Source organism: Osmia bicornis, chromosome 13 (assembly GCF_907164935.1).
Source record: "Osmia bicornis bicornis chromosome 13, iOsmBic2.1, whole genome shotgun sequence".
NCBI lineage: Eukaryota > Metazoa > Arthropoda > Insecta > Hymenoptera > Megachilidae > Osmia > Osmia bicornis.
The window spans coordinates 4,103,494-4,121,726 of record NC_060228.1 but is presented as its reverse complement, the minus strand read 5'-3'; the positions used below and the strand labels follow the sequence as shown (position 1 = coordinate 4,121,726).

The 18,233-nt window shown below is 38.4% G+C and overlaps 1 protein-coding gene across 1 annotated transcript; it reads right to left on the bottom strand.

The window, feature by feature from the left end:
* Nucleotides 1-551: 551 nt before the first annotated feature.
* Nucleotides 552-17,178, bottom strand: LOC114875885 (facilitated trehalose transporter Tret1-2 homolog). Its single transcript, XM_029186697.2, has 6 exons — nt 16,923-17,178; nt 7,230-7,419; nt 6,981-7,152; nt 6,627-6,899; nt 5,625-5,933; nt 552-3,951 (listed from the first exon to the last, which is right to left on the bottom strand). The coding sequence occupies exons 1-6, from the start codon at nt 17,161-17,163 to the stop codon at nt 3,529-3,531; spliced, it is 1,608 nt and encodes a 535-aa protein (XP_029042530.1). The 5' UTR covers nt 17,164-17,178; the 3' UTR covers nt 552-3,528.
* Between the last annotated feature and the right edge of the window lie 1,055 nt (nt 17,179-18,233).

Here is an 18,233-nt window from a genome sequence, read left to right as displayed (position 1 = left end):
TTCTCGTCATTTGCCTCAAATAAGAATCATTACGAAAGTGTATTATGATTCTTGAAAATTAATAGGTTATGCAAATCAAAAAGACAGCATAGAAATTAATTAATTATAATTACGGTCAACACTTCGACTAGTTGAAGTAGCTCCTCCTGCAGTCTCGTGTCCTCTTCGTCCTATTAAATATAGAATGAAGCTCGGAGATAAAATAAAAATAAAAATATGATATTTTTGAGGAATATAAACAAATTTACCATTTCTGATTCCTTTTCGTGTCTGCGTTTGGACATTTTATTATATTTATACACTTTATCTGATCACTTCTGAATTCTAACTATAGTTTCTTTATTATTTACTCTAATATAAAAACGTGTTTCTGAAAATCATCCGATAACGCGTTTTCCACTCGCATTAAAATTGATTTTCTTTTCTTTTCATTCGTCGATTGAATATTTCATTGATTTTTGAATTTCAGACCGTATGTCTGATTAAAGTAGACTTTTACTACTGAAATAGGATAGGCAGGTTCAGGTTGGATTGAGGAATTCACAAGATGGTTTGTGCATAATACTTCAAAGTTATAATTTATGTAGCCATAACAAGTTTGTACAAAAGTATTTATCGTACTTATACTATTTAATAACGCATAATAATAATAATATGTACAGTCGCGCCGGATAACGATCCAAGTGGAAAATATATCTATATCTCTGGAGGATCGTTGATTAGAATTTTCCAAACAACTGATTTCCTTGGTACCCTGATTAGTCTGATACGTTATTTATTACACTCTCTCATTGCTTCGTATACAAAATATTTCTCATCATTCTTTATTACAAAAACTACATCATCCTCAATCGCGTGAAAAATCATAATTGTGCATAACTTCGAAAGGCTACTCGAACAGTACGCGTTGTATTTTATTCAAAATTGTTCTTTTCTTTTTATATTTTAAAGAAATATACAACTAATAGTAAACACGTTGGCATATGACAATTTAAAATTAATAAAGCAGAAAATATTTTTCTCTAATGATGAGATAGTCAGCGTGAAACACGTTAGAAAAAACGAAATAGGAAATGAGCAGTTGTATTATATTTGATCCTAATTGCCAGAGAAATGGAAATTCGACATACACCGGGTATACGAATTCAATTTTCACGTCTTACGACTCAACCGAGAGTCTTATTGCTCTTGAAAGAAGAAACGAAGGAATATTAAAGTATTGATTCTACAACGTGTAGCTCGATTATCAAAATTGCATATACATTCACGAACAAGAAACGCGTGGCTGCATATTAAGTGCAACAACTTCTTGAAAAAAGTTCGCAATCGCCACTGGCAGGAAGTTTACAATATTTTTCATTACGAACAAAATATCCAACCTTGATATCTTCCAACTATTTTCATACGTGCATGAATATGTATGCAATCAGCTTTGATCGTTAATCAGTATACGCGTACGACCAGCGCATATTTCTTTTTTTTTTTCCTCTGCTTCTTTTTTTCATCATTCTCTCGCGTTCGAAAGAAGCAGTTGCGTCATTTACGAGATCGAGTGTTAACGAATTAATTTTCTAATTGTATTTATTGTTAGGCGGTAACTTTGTGCCCCGAAGATATGTCAAGAAAGAACACACGTTCGATCGATATGTCTTTTGTCATTCCGTTGCAAACACCTTAAAACACATTCGTGAAATTTTTGCAACACTTTTGGCACATCCTTTAAAATTACAAAACGCAAATGTAAATGAAATACAACTGTGTCGCTACGTATTATTACTATATAAAAACTCTTGTGTGCGCGTGTATCACTGATCCAAAAATTAACACTTTTCAACCCTTTACGGAGAAAGAAATATTTTGTTATTTCTGAAGATTTCTATTTTCTAAGATAACGAATTGTTTTCTGGACTATTCTCGTAAAGGGTTAATTAAAGGTGGATACTTAGGATCTTTGGTGCGTAGCTGAGTTTGATAAGTACAGCCGTTGCTGGATCGCTTAAATAGAAAAGAACGATAGGACACTCGCGGTTTGTTTGAAACTGTACTCTAGAAACAATACTCCGAATAAGAAATCGCGTTGCTAAATTGTAATAAACATTATGCTTAAAAACTTGCGTTAAACCTAAAGGTACGATACACTGATCCTCGTGAAATACTCTTTGCACTCGAAGGATATAAGGAAACGTTCTTAACAAAAAATACTACGAAGTGTATCTCTAAGCAACTAGAAAAACGAATCAAGAAACATAAAATACACCGTCGATTCAGCTCGTATATCTCGTTTGAACACACCGTTTCCTGTTTATTAAACGAATCATAGAATATTATTAATTACCTGGAATTACTAAAAGAATTCCTAATTTCTGAAACATACACTTTGGTGAATTTCAGTGATATAGAAAAATATTGCTTCTCGTCGTTTACTAATCTAATCAATTCCATCTATTTTTCAAAATTGTCAAGAAACTCTTCGCTTAGGAACATATCTTTCCATGAATCTTCGCGTGTAAAATAGGAATATAGTCTCTTTCGTCTGTATCTTCTAGGTTTCCTAACTTTACTTAGTCTTCCTAATCACATCATAGAAACATTGCCTCGCTTCGACACACGCGATGATCTTCGAAAAAGGAAAAAAAAAGATCCAACTGCGTCATTTTTCAATGCTCACTGTTAGATAAGGATCGATCGCATCCGTGGAATTTCCGCGTGCAAATCATCGATTTTACAAGAGAATACTCGATGACGTACGTATCAATCTGAATTCTCGTTACGATTTTGTTTTGTTCGTAATCTCGAAGGTTGGAATTGATTTTCCGTCTGATAAGATCGATCCGATAGAACCTGTTCTTTGAACCTTGCCACGATTTTTTAAAGGGCATTATTATATTATTAGATATCGCTTAAATCTCTTGATTTCAAAGGAAACATCGCGTGTGTTGAACGGCTACGGCTTGTCGGGAAATAAATACATTTAGAAACTATTATTGCGCGGACGTGATCAGAAACGGGACAGATCACAGTTCTCAGAGTGTCGTTCGATTATTGAAAATTCGATTCAATCTTTCGTCGTTATAATTTGTTCGAAATCCAACAGTTTTAACTCCTCCGTATCATTTCCTTGAATTACTGTCTTTGAAAGCCTAATTTCCATTGCGATAGCGTTCTATTTCTTCTATTTCTACCGATCTTTAAACGCTTAACACCAATGGAAACTGGGCTTAAAATCGAAGGACACTCGTCCAAAGCTGTCTCGTTCCTTCCATCTCTCTGCATACAACTTAATATGTACACACGCGTATATATTTAAAAATGGTGAGCGTTGTCGACCCCGACCCGTTTCTACGATCCTAAATCAGTGTCCACTCGTCTCGAATCCGTTTCGCGCGGAAGGATCAAGAACCGCGATCACGGTCTTTGGCAGTACGAAGATGCGCTTAGAAAGGAGAAAACAAATGGTTCGATGTATCAGGGGGGTGATATCGACGACGACGAGCTTCGATATCATCCCCACGTACCGTAATACTGCTTTCATTTCTTGCCCGAATCACCGAACTCGGTCATCGATGGGCTCACACCGTTCAACTCGTCTTGAATTTCTTGCAGGCTCTTGCCCTTCGTTTCCGGCAGCACCAGTATCGTGAACACGACGCTGATCACACAGAATACGCCGAACACCCAGTACAGCATGTAATTACCGAACGCGGTCTGAAGATCGTCGGAGTACTTGGTGATGATGAACGAGAGGAACCAGCACATGCACACAGTGATACCGGAAGCCTTGGATTTCACGTTAGAGGAGAACATTTCACCCATCACGGTCCATGGAAGAGGACCCCAGCCGACGCTGTACGTCGAGATGAACACCACCAACGAGAGGATCGGCAGGAAGGAGATGCTGCTTACGTCTGACTTCTGGACATCTTGCAGGTACATGTAAATACCTAGAGCGCCCTAGAAATAGGAAATTATATCATTCGTTAGATATCCTTCGGACTTTATGCAAATCAGTTCAATTCGAATTGAATCATCGATGGTTTTATCCATCGAATATCGTTCAACGATTCTCGATCAAAGATACTATGATCGAGTAACAAAAATTCCCGTAAATACGAGGCACATCGACACGGAAACGATCGGATCGTTTCGATGACTTCATGCATGTGGAATTATGAGGTCGTGTTTAATTAGTCGTGTTAGATTGTTGCACCGATCCGTGATTAGAAATCAATGTCAATGTCTCGTTACGCGTACGCAGGATCGTACACGTTCGTTCTCCGCATGTCCCTGTGATTATCCAGTAAATCCTTTAACGACGAGAAATTAAAAACTAATACGGTCTGTCGTGCAGATGGTCGCGTTTGTAATCGTTACAGACACCGATCGTCTGTTGGAATGTTTGGAACGCGGTTAATTATCATTCATGGTAATTTTGTAATTCATCGATCCATCATCGCGTCGTTGAATCGTGATGTTTTTTCCGCTCTCGGGGATCGCCAGGTGGGTAATTGATCAATTACCACGCGTCAAACAGGAAATTTTTTCACATCGACTCGGATTAAATTAGGATTACATTGTGTGATAGACACTTCCTTGGGAAATTCATTTTTTTTTTTTCTTTATAACGAACGAACCGGTAGCGGTCATTGGAGGATTATAATTAAAACACAGAAAAATTGACGAAGATGCAAACGACCTCGGTGCATTCGTTCTTGTTTCTGTTTATGTGTTACAAGAGTGGAATGCGACTCGCATCAGGAGTGCATCCGCACACCGTCACATTCGAGAGGTTACATAAATCGATTTGAATAGATGTTGCAAGGCCGCGATCGATTTGTTGCCGCTATTTTGCAATACCTACGAAACTTACGCCGACGGACAGTGGATCAAGGCTGTGAAAAGTGCGTTCATCCGCGATCAAACATACTCGTTACGAAACTCTTTTATCGTTAACATTGAATTTTTTACCGATAATCGTGGCCAAATTTTATTTTAAAGCTTTGATTTGAAAAACTAAAAATATAGATGTAATAAGGACGAGGGGTTTTCCAATCGAGGTGTGATTAGAATAGCCAACGAATTGTTGCCTCGCGTGATAAGGAATCAAAGGAGTTGCATACGAATGCATCAGATCCGACCGTGATTACTTGATACGCGCAAGGAATTGATTAAGCAGTAGTTAAAGTCCTGATATATGGAAGGGCGACCTTCACCCTTTGCTCCACACTGAACCTGCGACCTTCTGCACCAGCATGATGTGTCCAATAATTAGAATGATTACTTTTTGTGAAATTTCTGGATATTAAATCCCAGCTTCTCAGAATTTGACGCAATTCAGACTTGAACGCGATTAGAATCATAATCTGTGAGACCCAGTGGCAACGTGAGTGGATTGTTAATTACCACGTTCCAAATGACATACAAGCAATCATGCATTTTGATGATCTTGCTGTCATTATACGAGGCTTCTAAGTGTAACAAGCATTTTCTTCCAAGCTTTTTTTAATAGGGGGTGTATTTATCAATTGTGTTTTATCGAATCTATCAAGTATATCGCGAGCATAACTTTGTGACATCGGGCCGATTAAAAAATTAGAGGATACAGATATTAAATTCGATTTACTTACCAAACTGAGAATTTCGCCCACGCCGGAGAAAATAAGCAGCACTTTCCTGCCGAGTCTGTCCGCGACCAAAGGCGTGACACCGGATGCGAAGACTTGCACTATTCCTACGATGACGGTTGCAATTGACGTTTCCAAGGGTACCTTGGCGCTCTTGAAAATACCCTCCATGTAGAAGAGCACCACGTTAATACCGCTGAGCTGTTGGAAGGATACGAGTAGGCAGGTGTAGATCAGTGCCTTGACGTTAGCCTTCACCGTGAATAGGTCGGTAAGTTTCACCTCCTCTCTGAACGATTCCTCGATCGCCGCCTAAATAAAACAAACGACAGATATATTTTCGAACGAATCGGAGTTCAAAAACGGAAGATCGAACTACGCGTGACATTCGATGATGGGAACACGTGACGAGTTAGTCACTCGACCACGCGATTCAATAGCGTATAGAGGCACGTTGGAGGATCGTCGCTACCATTGGCAGATCAAGGAACGACCTTACCCCCGGCCTCGTTCAGCGAACGTGACCCGAACACCGATATCATATTGTAACTCTCGCTGTCTCGTCAGCCTCGATGACACTTCGAGCCGATCGACCGTCGTTTCCCGATTTTTCCTTCGATTCCTCTGTTTATGGCTCGACTTATCCATAGATATCCGGATTTTTCATCAATTTATTGCCGGACGGTTCACAGACTCTATGGGCGCTCGTAAAAATCGAACTATGCTCTCCTTTTATCGCGGCCGCGCCATTCATCTACGATCGCGTGACTAGCATACACCGGAATAACTTCTTCTATTTTTATATCGATAAACTGCAGATTTGCACTTTATAACCCTGATTGTTACAAGAGAACTAACCGCATGCTTCTAATGGTCGAAGTTCAAAGTGTCCGCAACCCTTTCCTCCGCGTTATCGCGATTAAATAAACGAGAATTATTCCAGTCGCTAGACCGAACCAGTCCACTTTTGGTCGTAAATTATTTTTCCATAATGAATGCACTCACCTGCATTTCGTCGGCTTCCTTCTGAACACTGGCCGCTGATTTGCCTCGCAACCTGGCCAGCGCAGCGATCGCTTCGTCTCTTCGGCCAACTTTCAACAGATACATCGGTGATTCGGGCATCGTGAAGAAACAAGCGAAGAAGATGCAGGGCACAAGGGCGCACAAGATCCAGAATGCCAGATAAGGCACGTACGGTCCAATGGCGTACGAATAGAGGAGACCAATGGTGCAGAACAACTGCAGGAAGGATCCAAGTGCTCCTCTGACGGATGTCTGTTCGGATTCAAATTACAATCGAATGATGAGATCCTTTACGATCGTTTTGATAATCTACGATAAAAAACGGTGTTTTACCTCGGCTATCTCGCCGCAGTACATAGGAACGACCGTGAATGCAAATCCAAGAGCGAAACCAAGGAGAACTCGGGCCACGTACATTTGGACTACCACTTGGGCTGTACCGATTAAGATCCAACCGATCAGAAATGGTACCGCCGAGGCCAACAACGTTCGCTTTCTACCGAATCTGCGTTAATCGAATACAAAATTGATTAGTAAAAGGTGATCGATAATGAAGGATAAATATGATCATCAGTGTAATACCCTTCTGCCATGTACGCAGCGACGAAAGGTCCGATCATCGCTCCGATCGACACCAACGAACCGATCCATGATTTTTCATCGGCAGTGATTACTCTACCGAACGGATTGTCATCAACTGAGTTTGCTAGTTTTGGTAAGACAGGGCTGGTCCATCCCATCATAGCACCAGCAGAGACGGTGCAAAGATTGGCTGAAATCAGAAAAAGATTAGATGAGAAATTTTTATAAGATCAAGATTTTTTTGCAATTAATTCGCTACCGATGTCTTCGAATCATCGAATTCCCGTTGGAAAGCGAATCGTACAGAGGCGTTTCAGTACGCGTATGAATATCGATTAGCCCCGTTTCAATCGAGAAAATAAAGCACCGTGGAGCGACGATAACGAGCGATCTATCCGAAGTACAAATTTTCCGCGTGATAGTTTACGGCCAGGGTTCCGGCGTGAATCGCAAGTCACGTTTCACTCGAGTTCGCGGCGATCTTCGTTTACCCACATACGTTATTATCCGCCCGCGCTTCGTAACGAGAACAATGAATGCTCTGAATAGATTATAGACGTAACGGTAATAAAAACGCGGCTCGCGATACTTTTCCGTTGATCAGTCGGCAGCATCGTGGAATAATTCGCAACCGTTATCGATAACGCGAACGAAAAAGGCAAAAAGAAAAAAAGAAATAGTGGACAATGCGACAGATAAATTGTAATCGGAAATTTTTCCATTTCGAACCGGCTGAAATCTACTTATCAGCTCGTCACGAGCCTATGGAAGACTACGTGTATCTCTCGTTCATCATTTTCCCTCTCTCTATCTCTTTCGTTTCATTGATAGATTACATAATTACCAAGGACCGTGATAATGGTCGAGCAAACAATGTCTTCGATAATTTACTTAAAGTATGTACGTGTGTACAGATTAGTATTACAGCCTCCTCCGCGTTGTTATTAGTCCAGCCAGATTGGAACGCGACGATAACGCGATTCTAACACTTGAATCACTAGTTTTTCCTTCATATTTTTCTCGTTTTATTTTTCTCTTCTCTCCTGTTTCTGTCACCCGTACGTGACACTTTAATTCGACAACCTATCATTATACAACAATTAATCAAACGGACGGGGGGAAGGTAAATTGATCGAAAGCGGAATTCTGTCTCCTTCTCTATTGTCGCATAGACAATGAAGATAAATTTGTTTAGTTTATTTATGAGATACATCAGGGGCAGCTGTCCTTTATGCAACAATCGTATTATATTCGAAAATGGATCTTTTGATAAAATGTTCTTCCTGTGTTTTTGATCGGCAGTCAATTTTAGAAAGAAAACATTGCGAAATTGTTCACGTAATAAAGAATAGGTGACTTTAAAAATGTTCTGGGAATTGTATCGGAAGAGTGATGAAATGTTTGGATCATTTTATCATTGATATACGTGTTACATTGCTTTATTGTAGGTTGTACTACTGGCGTTCTATCAATTAGCATTTTTCATCATTTCCTTTCAACTTGCTACGAGTTGAAAATTCGAACGATAATTTTCTTGAATGGAACAATTTTTATCTCTGATCCTTCATTTCCATATCGATGGATGTGCAGGAAATCTTTGAAGGTTGCCTCTAAAATTGGCGATCACGCAAAACTGCTTTGCACGTGGAAACGCCTTCGACTGGATCCTTGAATCGCGTTTCGCAAATGTTAAAAACGAGACCGTGGTTACGTTCCGATTACGACACCGCTGTTTTCATGCCGATACAAATTAACGAGTAATTTGGAGTGCCCCGGTATCTGCGTTCATTTTTGTCTCGCTAATTTTTATCGCAAATAGAATCGATTCGGCCTTGAACTTGCTACAATTTGCAAACTTTATATTCTTGCCAGAATTAACAATAGTCTAATCGAATGACAATGCAAATAGACGCTATATTTTGCTGATAGTTATTCTTCATCGGACCGATAGAAAGACTGCGGATTTTTTGCCGCGAAATCACCGCGCGATTCGTCGTAACGAGCGGCGCAAGAGTATTTTTTTATTTTTCGTTCCGGTACCGCACGCGATAGAATGATATAAGAGCAATCTCGTGTCGATTACGTAAACACCGTATATTACTCTTAGATGCAACGTAACGTGTCGTTTTTACGCTTACGTTTGACAGTCGTAAGTCTTCCTGGTGGACGAACCTCTCGGCCACGCTCGGTGACTGAGTTTCCGCTCAGAAGTCATGGAGCATTTCATGTTAAAAAATATCTTGAAATTCTTACGATTTAAATGTCTTAATATTTAAAACATCAACACCTAATTGGACATACAAAGCCGATGATAATTATCGCAAACGAAAGTGCTGATTATCTCGTTTGAACAAATGATCCATTAATTACAACGAGGCATGTAAACTTTATTATCTGTATCTTAAAAACAAGAACGAAAACTACCATATCAGTTTCGTTAGTCTGGAGTGATTTTATCGGAACTTTGAATACCGAAGAAAACATTTTTTCCATTTAAAGGGAAGAAAGGGCGACGAATAATCTTCGCTATCAATCTGATTCCTTTAATCGAATCGCGTCGATGCGTTATCGATCTACCATTTTTCATTTAACCTGGATTTTTAGCCAGATAAACATCGATACGAACGGTGACTGACTAACAATGTAAAATCTTTCGTTTGATGCAACACAGTAAATCCGTGCCGAGTACACAAACCTATCGATCCAGATATCGTACTCCCTTAATCCCCGATACGATTCGTGAATCATTAGATTATTAATCCGTTAAATTCCAACTTGGTAGTCCTTACTTCTTAGAAACTCGTAGACTACATCTATCCAAACATTCTTATCGAAACTTCACGATTTTTCCATTGGCTAGAAAATAGATGCCATTGTCAACAATTAACTGTTCAATTATCTATTGTTTGTAATTAGGAAAGAAAAATAGAAATGGATTACGCGTGTTAACAATTGAGATTGAAAGAGGGTGTGTAACGCAGAAGGAGCTTCTGAAGTTCTAGAAACATCGGAAAGTTCCGTGTTGATAAGAATTTTCATGAACTTGAAGAAAGATTACATCACTGTTAACGCTACGTGCTATTCTGAAGTGGTCAACACAAAAGAAACGTTTTCGCAAAAAATTCTCGATGGGTAGCAGAATTTTACAATGGATCGACACGTGTTTTTACTGACGATTAGATATATTTTCGAGTTAATAAAATGCACTGCAAATTACTCAATTATCTCGATAAAACTTACTCGCGAAATATTATCCGCTGGTGATATGCAATTGAAACGATGCAGAATTACCAGCGTGATAGCTCGGTGGGTGTGCACGAATCGTCTTGGGACACTGATGATGGGCGATTGAATCAATGGGTGAAAGATCCATTGCAACCTCTCGGTTCCATTAGTGTCACCGGAAACGAAACGCGTCACGGGTACTTTCGGGTGCAATGACCTTTTGTGCCACTGTCTGTCAGTGATTCGCTTCTAATTCAACCCTTTATTCCTCGAGTCTTTTCATTATTACACTCGTCTCCTTAATTAGTCTCTATATACCAGCCCCTTTGTACTCTACAAAAGGTGGCTGCGACCCTAATTTTCATTGAAAAAAAAAGTGTTTAATTATTATTTGACTGCCAACGACCCCACGCGTCTGTGGACACGTTCTGACTCTTGTTCAAACAAAGTCGAGTGTCCAGAAAAATATTTCCTGAGGAATCATTACAAAGTCCACGATGATCGAACAGATGGACAAAACATATTTGAGACAAAGCGGCAAACACGTCGTTATCGTGGAGTTTAAAGTAGCGATCGAAATTCTCGATTCTTTCAAACGATTTACCGATCAAATCACTGCTCGAAACTCGTATCCCTGGTCTTGAAAATTGTAAATATTGCTCAACTAGTAGATTATAGTGTTTATAATTAACAGGCGCCTCCCCTTTCCGAGAAATTCTCTCGCAACGAGTAGCATTTTTCGTCGATACTGCGAGCACGATAAATATTTTTTGTTTACACCAGTGACGAAACCGTAATCGAAACGAATTTCATAACGAAACGGTTTGCAAATCTGCTTTTGTGTAATCGTACGAAGGAGCAGAGGGGCCAAGTTTCGGGAGATTTTAACGAAAATATTCCAAGAGAGAGTGGCGAAAATGTTTCAAAATTCACGCGAGTCGATGAACTCTAAACCGCGATGTTCTTGTCAAAAAAAGATTCTTCGATCGATGTACAATTTATTTTGATAAATTTGTTCAGCTTGGAAAACGATTCCTTCGTAATTCGTCGCGAAAAAATTCACGATGATTACGCTTCTGTTTGCTGTAATCCTCTTATTATTATCATCGAGATCGATAACACGATAAATGTTATACTACACGGTTGTTCGCTTCGTTTGATGATTTTTAGAATCTCAAACATTTATCTATCATTCATGTCGACGAAAAAATATGTTTTTCCTTCTGTTTTAATGTCTTCTAATTTGTCGGACTGTTAATTGTTACTGCGTCGAATGAATAAACCGATTAAGACGTAATTACTAAGAAAAAAGAAGAAAAATCGAGTATTAAGATAATTCGCGAAAAAAATCGCGCTGATAGCTGAAAATTGTTACATCAGGGTAATCGCGATAGATTTGCTCCTTTTTCTCGTTTTCTTTTAAGTGTTGCATAGGGGAAATAGAAAGCAACGAGGAAATGGAAAATGAACAAAGAAATTGTTGTTTGGAAAACCTGTAACGCAAGAAAGAACGACGCGTTTGGATACGCGAGAAAGAATTTAATCGCGCACGACCTCCGAATCAGCCACGATAAACTCATCTGCGCTGTTTCGTGTTTACGTTTTAATCGAGTCTGATAAAAAGCTCGACTGCATGGAACCACCCACCGATGTGGTTTTTCAGCAATCGCGATACGATAAATAGAACGAGCACAGAAAAAACGTGACTTCCCCGAAAAATTTTCTCCTATCGCGTTTAGACAGCTGTTTGTTATCGTGACCACCAGTGTCTCGTGTTTACAAGAAAATTTTGATCGGCTCTTTACAATATTTGTTTCGTATCTCTTCTTGATTCTCGATAACGTACACAACTACCGATCATCGAATTTGGAAATTTTTCATTTGGAAATTTGAGATTTTCATTCATAAATTTTCAAATTTTGCAGATTGATAGATTGAACATTTTACACTCTCGTTTTTTCCCTTAGAGACCGGAATAAATCTAGATCATTGATCCCACAAACAGGTAGAATGATTCGTCGAGTTCTTTATCAATGGTACCTGCTATTACGTAGCCATTGAACGAAGCTTCCGATAGAGTTATCGATTTCGACAAATCGCCGATACTTGGTCATACATTCAACAACTTAACAGGCTAATAAGAATCGGTAGTGAAACAAATCGTCGGAATCTAATCGTGCCACTTTTCTTTAGCAAACGTAATCGTTCATGATTATCGGCACATTATATCATAAGATTCGTCGCGTAAAATACTTAACTCGATGAAAAAATTATCCACCGTTTGTCGGATAAGATAAAAGCCCTTAATCGAAAGAAACGCAAAAACTTCCCATTGCCAGAGTTCTCGTGATGTAATTTAACGATCCTTCGTCGACGAAGATCGAGCGAGTTAAATCGCGCAGCGAATGTTTGAGAAACAAGGTGTTTCGCGACGACGGAATGCAAATCACCTGGTAGCACGTCTTGTCGCAGTAAAGCAGCCTTAACGACCACTTTGTTTGTCATTTCAATGGTGAAATTTAATGAGCTCGAAGCAACGAAGGACGTACGACTTGTTTCACGAAAAGCATTGATAACAATGTCGGTCGACCGAAACAAATGAGTGAAACTCTAATCAATTAACAGATCAAGTCAATTTTCGTTAAAAGTAATGCTCGAGGAGACTGAATTTGAAGATCTTCTGATAACTCCAGAATTGATCGATGGATGATATCAATTAATACACCTGATACCGAATGCATACGTGAAACTTCGTCGAATAGAATAATAAGTCGGTCAAAAACGCAAAGACAAGCGTGTGAAGGACACAAACGATCTACGTGCAAAGAGAGATTCGTCGTGTCCTCGAATGCGGCGAATATTAAACGATTCGCATCCGGTATTCACTAAATTGAATCTCGACCGGCAAAGATCGCAATCGGTTCAAACTACATCCTCATTAGCTTCATAACTACAACAGTCCGACGTGACAATTGTTGTTTAGATCTTCATATCGATGATCCAATCCAAGTTTTCTTTCTATTCAATCTCCGCTTCGGTAATTAACCCTTTTCTTCGTGTTTCGCCCGCTGTGATTCTGTCGCAACGAAAGGTGTCGCGAATAAACGCGTTAAAGATACACCATGTTATTTTCGTCAAGCAACTCGTTGATATTTCCTCTTAGCTGCATGCTTGAACTTTGTTGCCTGAGACCTTCGTTCTCTACTTTCATTTCTTTTATTCAAAAATTGTTGTGTCTGTATTTTGAACGCTGCTTCCCATCACCGATGCAGTATATTTATATTTTGATCTCGATTTCTGATGAATTACAACAGTTTAATAATTCAGGTGGACTTTGACGATGTTACGTAAGAGAGATTAATTCATAATTACTTAATTCATCATAATCAATCAACAAAATATCCCGTTAGTTAAGATTGATGGATTTCCTTAACAGCTATAAATCTTCACCTGAGAAAATACTTCTCAATTTCATCCAATTTTCAAGACATCCATTTTAAAATGACGAACCAATTTCATCGTTTAATGTTACTGTTCATTTACATGCACGATGACATGCCCAAAGACAATGTGCGAGGAACATCGAACGATACAGGAATGAATCGGTGATAAAAATGAGAGAATTACGTAACTGGTGGTCAGACCACTATGAAAGTCGGTATAAATTTAATTAATCAATTAATTGGCTCGCTAATTCGAGGGTGAAATATGCATCGATGTTCGTGGTGGGAAGCCTCCAAGAATAGCTTTGAGAAATTGGACGACTTCGATCATGCCAGCGACGATTTAATAAATGTTAGGGATTATTAATAAACTTGCAACGCGATGTTTCATTGTCGATTAGCTTCATATACTAGCAATATATTGAATCAATTCATTTCTAATTCGAAATGATTTCGAGTTCCATAGGAATACTCTAAAACTTAGGAAATGAAAATGAAATAGAATCTAAAATTGAATTTCAATTGTCACTGTGTCAGCGACCCGTCTTCTGAGAACCGAATAGCAATTCGTAAACACAATAAAAATTTTCATATTTTTAGCTTCTTTTATCAGAATTCTGAAGAAATTCCCCTAATCTTCGCATCAACTAAAATAAATATAATAAATGCATAATCTGTACCAGATGCATTAAATTTGATCCCAAAGTATCATTGTGAATACAAATGTGTTGCATGTTGTGTGATTGTTAAGATGATTTATTAGAGTTCTATCGCTTCTGCAATGCAGTGCCAAATGTCTTTTCCGCGATCCAAGCGATCCATCCTTTTTGATCGACAACTCATGCCACACGTGATTCTTACTATCCACGAGAATTCGACGGTATATACTTAGCTTTTATCGTCGAAATCGTGGATAATTTTAAAGGATATTTATTTTTATAAATGGGCTCACCTAACGCGAAGAATTTTCTTTCTTTCACCGTAATTAGAATGATTTTTCAACGGATTGTCATTGTCACGAAGCCAACGATTTAAATTGACTACAAAAGTATGAACCAAATTGCTACATTTAAAAGAGTGATATATTTCTCTGTATTTTCAAAGTTTGCAGTGTAATTCGACTGGTAGAAACGGAGTCGCGTCGATTTTAAACCTGTATATTATTTTAAAGAAACACGCGAACCTCCCATCGAAGCGGAAACGTGAACTTTATATTTTTTAAACGTTGTGACGAAATTTTGGTCCAAACTTAGCACAATATAATATTGCAAAATCACAGCGCACGTGTTTGTTTATATTGCTTTCTGTTTGCAAAACGTCGATGCTTGACGCGTCAACAAGTTTGTTGCTCCCATTTTTATAGTGTTGCTTTCGAATTAGATCGCACGTGAGGCGGTTTCGTCAACGAAATTAAATTTTTCTAAGGAACTATAAGTCACGTGTAATTATCGATACGTCAAAGTGCGACACGTGGTATCGCGCGCGGATAAATTCAATTCAACGTCAGTAACTTTATTTAGAAATAAATGATTATGAGCGGTGCATTGTCGTTCGAATTTGATATTCTAATTGATTGAAATGAAATTTTCTTTCATTTGACACGTTCTGCGACACGCTGTTTACCGATAGCCAATTAATTTGACCAAGTAATTAAGAAATTAAATAATTAAATTTTTGATGATGGTCCTCGTGATATTTAAAAATCATTCTACTTTTCATGTCGAAGTACAAGTATCATAAAATTATAAATGGAATACTTGAAGAAATTTATAAAACTTTTGCAATTATTGAATTTCATAGAAGGATGTTACATTCTTTTTTTCAGTGATGCTTTATGCATCGCGGAAAGAAAGCATTATATAATTTGTTTTCTACAGTTCTCCTCTCTACGTTTATAGGAATTTATTACGCGTTTATCTAATCCGTATCTTACAAATAAAAATTATTAGCGATAGTATCAATGATTCACAAATTGCGAAGATTCAATAGATTTCATAAGCGGATTAACTTATCAATTCAGTTTGATAACTTATACTTCAGTAAAATCCCCAAAACAGTTTTGAAATCGAAATTTTTGTATATTACAAACCACCCCTTTCGCTACTAAAGACGATTATAGTACTTCATTAAATCTTAAGACGACTATAATCGTTCGGTGCAGAAAGCTTATATTTCAAAATATCAGACTTGCAGTGTAAATGTTAAAACAATAATTAATACGTAAAAACACCTGTGATTAAAGATATCTGGTTGCAAAGAATATGTTATTCGCGTTTTAACATTGTCACTAATGAAAGGGTTGTATTGTAATCTCTAATGATTGCTCGAAGAGAATTCACCAACCCCAAAATCTGATGGTCACATATAGAAATAGAAGTCCTACCACGCGGATGGGGTTCGTTAAACGATTGTGTCTCCCTGCTTTCATTCAGAAAGATTTGCAACCCTCTTACCAAGACCGAACGCACGTGCCGCTATAGAAATTAGCAATTTACAGAACGAATACTCGATAATTTTAGCTTAGAAATTAAACTATTCAACACCGAATTCTTTTGAATCGAACTGTTTATTCAACTGTGTTCTTTTCATTTCCACGTAACACGATCATTCACTTGGCATTCATATTCACAGATAAATTCTTAGTTAGCAACATTCATTCTAGTTGGTTGTAACTGCATTCGCATTTTTATTAGACAAGGAAATGCATTCTCGCTCAGAAGTCATAGGACAGTTGTTAGTTTACGATCTATAATTACATAATATAAATTATCGAAACTACAGTTTTATTACTTTTTATATTAACTGATTGTGAGTGTGTTATAAAATTTTCTTAAAAATAATTTCCAGATTCATTGAAAGATAATTGAAACTGTCAATTTTTATATTACCTACTAAAATTTTCATTAACAACGTGAAAATAAGAAAATAAAAATTCCTAAGTCCTCGTGAAATTCCAGTAGTTGTCCTATGATTTATGAGCAGAAGTGTCCATGATAGGGTGAAGGGGTTGAATGGTAGGTCTTACCTGCTGCAGCAGCGACGTATTGCAGTAACGTCGAGCCCTTTTCCGCCATTTCTGATGCACGACACTTGTCTTGCACACGGTTTGATACACGAAAGCTCGTCGAACCGGCACCAATATCGACGGGATGTTTTCCAAGGGTGGTTGAATCGTACACTGCTGAAGAGGAACTCACTGGTACAGGGCTGTAGGCATACTTATACGAGCGCCCCTCTATTTCCTCGTAGCTGTAGGTGGGGGCCATTTCGCTCGCTCTCCTTCTCTCAGTTTATCTCTGTTCCTCGTTAGCTCGGTAAGCTCGCTCGATAAACGGCTGACCTCCTCTCCCTTCTCTACTTTTACGAACGAACGCCGATTCGTTCTACTGGCTACGAACTTGTCCCTCTACTCCTCTTCTGTCAGAAAATGCAACGACCGTCCGAACGAGTCCTCGACCCTGCAACGATAGTGTCAAGGTCGGCTGAGATCGTCGATCGATTCTCCGACTGACCGGGATTAGGGGGTTGAACGCGACAATCGAGTTTCACGAGCGTACACCCCTTCCTTCGTGATATCACCAAGTACCTTGCGATCGTTTAACCCTTCTATGATAGTGACTTAAGTTATGACTTACAGACTTAGGAAACTTGTATGATAATTAGGCATTCGAATTTCTAAATGAGACTTTCACATTTTGGAAAAAGTCAGTTGATTCTTCTAGGGAGGGTGCAGTTTAAGTACCTCGGGGTTGGAGATCTGGAAGTGAAAGACTATCAGTCTATATTAGCCTACCAGAAGTTGAATTTTAGTGGAAAGTAATTAATTATGAAAGACTGGAACCTCCAGACTCTAATGAAACCTAGGAGTCAGTGATAAAGTAAATGATAAAGTGTACAGGCGGTAGTAGGGAGAATTCTGTATCGAATGATTGATATAGTACTAAAATGGAGGTTACATTGGTAGAATAAAAACTAGTGATAAAAGTCAATCATTATGTTAATGCAAAGAATTTGACAAGTGATTGATGGAGTACCGAGGATAGAAAAGATGGGATAATAGATTACACGTGGAAATTATTTGTATTAGCATGCTCTATTATTTACTTTGCCAGTATGAATTAGAGTTAAGTGATGTTAACAAAATAGCTACAATGTGAAGGACTAGAATTCGATTTCCGGTCCCCTATTTTTCACGATTTCCTGCATTTCTAAGTTTGATATATGGTATCTAGGGGACTTGATACAAATGCCTGAGAAGACATTTATCTTCCAAGGGTTGGAAAGTATTCTTATGAATATTTTCCTCGTGGAAAGTATTCGGAATTGATAACAGAAC